Below are 6928 nucleotides of genomic sequence, written 5' to 3' on the forward strand. Positions count from 1 at the left end.
AAAATACCCGACGATTTTTATTCAATAATTGAAGAACACGACGTACACGATTGTATATTCAAAACACTCGTGAATTCTGTATATAAAAGCAACTGCCATTCAAACGCGAGCTACGGAAACTATGCCGTATTGACTTTCTCGAACAAAACGAATTTCAGTGTTAAGCCGAAAGAAGGAAGGAAAGAAACGTTATGTATAATTGCTCTGAATGTATACGTCTGACATACTTCACTGGAATGACACATTGTCGAGCTAAAACTGAAACAAACCAGACTGTATAGAAAATGTCTTTGTTCTCGCATTTTTCTAAAACTTTACCCGAGGCATATTTACAGACATTATTCACGTATTGACAATAACGGCACAAAGTAATATTCAATGTGTTTGAATTTCAATGGTAGATAAATGCAAATGGCACTAGATAAATTATAGTACCTGATGCTTGACTCTCAGATGATCCCAATCGCGCGGTTTCTTTGTTTCATTCGGCTTGATGCACCGGATGTAATGCGGCGTGCATTTCATCAGCTGACCGACCAAGCGACTGGCTTGACTTCTGATTTTGCTGCCCGCGGTGGTTGGTCTAGACTTAAGGGTCTTCGTTTTGCCGGCGTTCTCGCGCGGATATAGCTCACGCACTAAGGAGCTGACAAATAATCTTCTTTTTTTATCTTTTCAAATTATTGTTTTATATAATGCTACTGGCATTGAGAAAAAATTGTAAACTTAGATATTTGTAGAAAGGGCTAAGCGACGCTTAGAAAAAAAAAAAGTTAAGTTTCTCACCCAAAGTTCATCACTAATTCGACTGAAACTCTTGAGAATTCATCACTTTTAATTATCGTTTTGTGCGTGCCTTTCGCGAAATTTTGCGTATATGACGCTTACGTAAATAAACTCTCGTAATCGATCGAGAATGGTTATTGATGATTATGTTAAATCATCGAGAAATTACTAGTATTTACGTAACGGCATAACGACCGTTTTTTATGGACAAGAAACTACGTACAAATTTTATGCATTAACTTAAACCACTATTCTGCATTTGTTTGAATTGTAAAACAACATAGAATAATGCAATTGATATCAAATACATCAAAACAATCTCGAGTTAAAAGAAAAAAAACTTTCATATTATTACGTCGACACGTTTATTTATCTTTGTTTAATCACGCGACTTTATTCAGTCTCTCGCGCTCTCATCATTAAACATTCCAAATCGATCGGAAAATGAGCGCGGGCTAATTAATTTCCGTCAAGCGTGTAACTTATGCGAACACGCTTTCGGGATAATTTGTCACGCAGCCAATCGACAGCGATACGTTAACAACGGCCTTCGGAATCGCTTACTTCGCGCTGGTCTGCATCAACTCGATCAGGTCCAAGAAGAGGACGTCTCGATTCTTATCGCAGAACCCATCAACAGAGTAGGATACCACGCCGGCGTAATGGAGGATTGCGAAACCGTCACCGGTGTCTTGGAAATGGGCGTGCTGCTTAGACGCTCCAGCTAGTTTCTGTGAATGATATACGACATGAATTTATTACGCATTATATAATATTAATTTGCAAAACTACAAATACGCTTCGGACACCTTCTTCAAGTCAACGTCGGCACCCGTGCTTCCGCCGTGCAGCGTCGCGCATACGTCGTCGAGAACCAGAAAGAGACCGGGTGGCCTCTTGCCCTCGAGAAGCTCCACCACGATGGCATTATTGAAATAGTCTATCGGCGTCCACCTGATATTCTCGGAAACGTATTCTTCCTGAAAGCATAATTGAAAACGAAGATATCATAGGTCAGTTGTGGCAGTATTCATGATCCGATCCTACATAAACAGAAAGATTTCTAAGAGATTTTTATGCAACATTTTGAAATGTCTGTAAATATCTCTGAGAAATGCTACAAGCTCTAGCAAAGTATTTCTAGCAAAATCGCGTTCTTTTTAAAAAAACTTCTGTAAATCTTCTAGAAATATCTTCTTGAAGATATTTTTTTTTAACTGAAGACCTCGATATTTTACGGCATTTTATTTCAAGGCCATCTTGAATAATGTTTTAAAATATTAACACGACTTTATGATTTACGACACATCTTAAGACTTAAGATGACTTTAAATATACATGAGAAAAACGTTTAAAAGTTCAAGTAGTTAAAAACTGAGTTTAGCTGAAGATTTGATAATAATTTTTATCAGAAACAGTAAATAAGAGTAAGGCCAGATAATTTTTGTCAGATTATTAAAATATAATTATGCTCTTGCCGGTTGCTGGAATATCAAAATTTTAGGCAGTATTGTTCATCGTGCTGAACGTCTGTCATAATTATTTTGATACTCTGATAGAAAAAACGCTGAAATCGTTGAAAACAATTTTAAAATTGTTGAAACGAGAAATAAAAATTACTGAAATATTACTGAATATATTTCAGTATCTATATAACAGCGAAATAATAAGAATTCTAAAGATAAATTATTTAAAAATGAAAGATGAAAGAAAAAAAAAATTGAAAAAAATTTTGATGCGATTTAGTAATATTTAATGGTATTCATTACAATTTCAATAAAATATTTCCATCGGGGTAGTTGGCAAAATTATTTTCAGATTTGTATCTAACTAAATCAGATACTTTGGCAAAATGATTCTTTCCATACGATACTGATTCCATACTAATTAAGTATCGATAAATTATAAATAAAGAACAAAGATATCCTCGTGCCAATCGATAAAAGCAGAGATCAATAAAAGTAAATTGCCAGTTGAAAAGCAACATATTTACCTGACTTAGAAAATAGCATATTATTTATCGCTACTGATTTATCATCGATTATATAATAAAGCAACGTTATCGATAAACGTTACAAAACTCGAAGCGCGTCATTGCTCGGATAATTTAGATCGCCGATCTAACTTTCGTAGAAGATATGCGCGGGCAGGTTGCAAGAGTCTCGCTTAATTACGTGCCTCCGCGTCGCGCCGCGCCGGGACCGCCGGGTATATATCGCGCATATACACGCGATTTATATCTCGCTTACCCGAGGCGATAGAAGGGAAAGGCGATAGTAATAACGCGATTGCCCGGCGCTTTTAAAATCGCTTTCCATTTCAGCTTGAGCTGAATCCGAAGGTGCACCCACCTCGCACCGTTGCTGGCTGCTCCGGGGCTCCGGCCTGCTCGGAAACCGGTCGCCGCTATTACAGCCCTTCCCGCATCCCGGGATTTCGCCCGTTTCGCAAAATATATTTCGCGTACGTGTCCCCGACATTCGTAATTATCGCGATACGTTGGACATTGGGATGCGAGAGAGTATGTACGTACACGACCATCTCCCGATCGTCGGCTTCCTCTCTGCACGGATCCGACAATGCGAGAATGTCTAACGAACGCGGTACACATTAATAATAATGTAAAAGGCGTGCGGCGGTTTCGTTTCGCTTCGAAAAGCCTCGCGGGGCGATCCGTTCTTAAATAAATAATTTGAAGACTCGTCTTTGTGTTCACGAAGGTGTGCGATTCGCGGCCGGGTTTTTTATCCGGTCTAGTTGCGGTCCGATCGCACCGCATCGCGACACGCCGCGCGCTACCGCGGCATGAAGAAGTGGCACGATTTTTTCGTCGTGGCCTTTACTCGAGTTAACGACTCTTTTTCATGAGGCCTGGCCTCTTTACGATGACCGTGGTTCGGACCCTGTTTCCGCCGGTTGTTCCTCGGAGGACTGCGCCGTATAATAGCGCCATGTCCGATCCTCCGTGTTCCGTGTACACGTACACGGCACACAAACCAGCGGACTCTCTTCGTTCTCCGGAATCGCGGAGAGACCTCGCGGAGAGACCTCACGGAGAGCCTCCGTCGTATAATACGTCGCGCACGAATTTTCCGCGCGATACTTCCGCGTTGCAAATAATACATTAGTGAACGTACCCGCGAGGATCGCCCGAGCGACGCTCGAGTGATTGGCGAATGAATGGTTTGCGCGATGGATAATTAATGCGTGCCAAATTTGGCACGTACGCGATATTCTTTCACGTTCGTTTCGGAACAGGTGCTTTCACTCCTCGCGGCTCCGTGTTTATTGTTTCACCTCCGCCACTTTCGTTCTACAGCGGACAGCAATCGAGCGACTTCGTCAACGTAAAGCGCCAATTTAATTATTCTAATTACATAATAATATAATATAATTATTAGCGGTGTTGTGAGAGATGGACGTTTTTTTTAACAACGAGATATAATTACAGTTATTTGAAAGAAAATGTAACTAAGTACGGATACAGACGCACATTTTATAGATTTATTTATTTTAAAAATTAAATTTAGATATTCAGATATATGAGAAACATAATAATATAATAAATATTAGAGATATATGTATGTATATTACGCTAAGAGAGAAATTCCTAAATTTTAATGAATATTTATTCGAATAATACTAATGAAATATTTAATTATGTGTACTTGTGTTACACAATTTAAATATTTCAAGACTTATTCAGAGACTTTAACTCCTTAGATTTATCATTCAAGTATTTGGATAATTCCGTAGTAAATACAGACAAGGAAGAGTCTTTATTATCCATTTGGATATTACTTCTAACATCGTTCTCCTTTATTGTAATACCAAAGGTATCTTTTACGTATCTGAAACGTTATTTTAGATAAGATACAAAATAGAATGTAACTAGTTACAATTATAGTTATTAAATTGGGAAAGATAACTAGTTACATCAGCAGATACACAAAATGTATTTAGATATCTTACAACACTCTGTTATTTAATATAAATACAATAATATCTCTCGCGCAGAGAAGAAATGGATATTACGCATTGTTTGAACTCGAAATCGGTGCTTTTTCACATGAGCTGTAAGACCTTTGTGAGTGAGATAAGAAAATGAAGATGTACCGCGAACGCGTTTAATTGGCCGCTTTCTTGACCTCGTTGTGATAATTGCGATAAGCAAATTAGACACGACCCATTGATCACGCGCAATTACTTTGTCGTGTGCGCGAGCTAATCGCATAAAACACACGTGGTAAGTGAAGTCGTGCGTTTCGGTGGTGGTTACGAGCGCGCATAAGTATCCATTACGCACTCGCGTCAAGTCTGTAATGATCTGTTATTTCGCGCGTCTCTCCTCGTCTCGATTCGCGTAATGTCCATCCGCGGTGTCATTCGCGGCGCGCGTTTTTTTTCTTCTTTGTCCTTCCTCCCGCCCGTCGTCCGTCATCCGTCTCGTTTCAAGCGTGGACAACCGTGACGAGCGAGGAAAACGCGCTGAAACTCGCGTCGAGTCCGAGAAGAAAAAGCCACCGCCGCGCGCCGAGAGAACAAAAGAGAGAGCGCCCGCCTTCGGAGAGCTCAGAGCGCGGGCTCTGAAAACCTTCATTCGTTCAATCCGTCCGCGGACAGTTAACAATCGTATCTTTCATACGCGTTCGCTCGACGCAGTCGCGTAATTTTCCACTGACGTTTCACCTCCGACCTTCCGCCTTACGCACACCGCCTATGCGCGTAGCGTAGGCGTAGGTGGCGGCGAGCGATCCGACGATGTGCATATTACATACGGATGCCCGGCGGATACGCGCTCTGATTTCCGTACGGCTTCACGGAATGCGTCCGCGAATGCATTGTCGTGCACCGGTCCCCGGCGCGGTGCGACACGACTCACACGACGCGATGCGGCTCATGCGGCATCCGTCGCGTCGTCGAGGGCATCGAGGATGCGTCGCGAGTGCAACGCAGATGCTTTTGCCCGTAAGCGCGAACGCGAGTAATTTCCGGCTATTTTCTCTAAGCGGATTCCGTTAGACGGGACAATAATTAAAATAGCGCCTCGTTTAACGCACGCACGTGTGAACAATGCCGCGCATGCGAGGATACGTGTCGACCCGCATTCTACATCTTACTCAGTTATTGCCTTTCATCAGTATTTTACTTATTTTTACGTCATCATATATATTTTTTTTTTAAATAAAATAAAGAAATCTGAAAATTTTAAATAGGTTTTTCTCTATACGTTTCTAATCAATTTAAACTAAACAATGATCAATTGCCCATTAAATTTTGAGAAAATAAATAAATTTAAAAGACTGCTGCTCAAAATGAAAAATTGTCCTTTAGAACAAAGGACGTATGGTCATCGTATTTATTTAATAATTCTGAATCTTTTGATACGTGCAAAATTTAATAGTCTCTTTTCACGATAAGAGTTGTTGCAAAAAAGCTCTTGCAAAAGACAATTATTAATTTGTTTTTTATCACAATATAGATATTAAGAATCATTGTGTTTTAATTAATCGAAACGAAATTTAATTAATGTATTTATTTATTCACGCCAATTATTCTCATTAATTCGGATATTGATCTCCTCGGTTATCCCACATTCCAGAAACACTCTAGATTTTACACGTTTACGAGAATAAGTGTCTACTGCATACGCCCCACGCACACACTCGTTTCGAATTAACATTAATGAACTGAAAAAAGGTCGCGACGGGCGAACTAATTAGATCGGGAGGCGCAAATGCTTCTCATGGGAAACCGCACTTCATTGTTGCCGGAATTGCCGAGTTCGGCGAGGGGAGAAGGGGGTGCGTATAAAAACGTAGATAATGGAGAAGATAGATGTGTGTATTCTAGGTTAACGGCGGTGAAAATGAGGAGAGAACGAATGAGGGAGAGAGAGAGATAAAGAGAAGCCTCATCTCTCGATTTTGCGAGAAATCGCCGGATTCGTGCGACAGTTAGATGCCAAATGTCAACTGTAGTCATTCCTCGGTCAAGCTGTTTCGCTTCTAAACAGATTTCTTTCTGCATATAAAAAATAATTATGCGCGTAACTATGATTTATATTTATAGATATTACAGTTTTTAGTTCGCTACATTTACATGGAACATGTAAATTTTTCATATCGATTAATCCTGTGAT

The 6928-nt window shown here is 40.1% G+C and overlaps 1 protein-coding gene across 2 annotated transcripts in view; it reads right to left on the bottom strand.

Moving 5' to 3' along the window:
• Positions 1-6928, bottom strand: part of LOC105197680 (unconventional myosin-Ie) — a 40486-nt gene that overhangs the window by 3205 nt on the left and 30353 nt on the right. For both annotated transcript variants that reach the window (XM_011164164.3, XM_026131635.2), the window contains 3 exons: positions 1596-1766; positions 1351-1517; positions 436-646 (listed from right to left, as the gene is read on the bottom strand). In XM_011164164.3, coding sequence (XP_011162466.1) covers positions 436-646; positions 1351-1517; positions 1596-1766 — 549 coding nt within the window. The remainder of the gene's footprint in view (positions 1-435; positions 647-1350; positions 1518-1595; positions 1767-6928) is intronic.

This window comes from Solenopsis invicta, chromosome 10 (genome assembly GCF_016802725.1).
Source record: "Solenopsis invicta isolate M01_SB chromosome 10, UNIL_Sinv_3.0, whole genome shotgun sequence".
Lineage (NCBI taxonomy): Eukaryota > Metazoa > Arthropoda > Insecta > Hymenoptera > Formicidae > Solenopsis > Solenopsis invicta.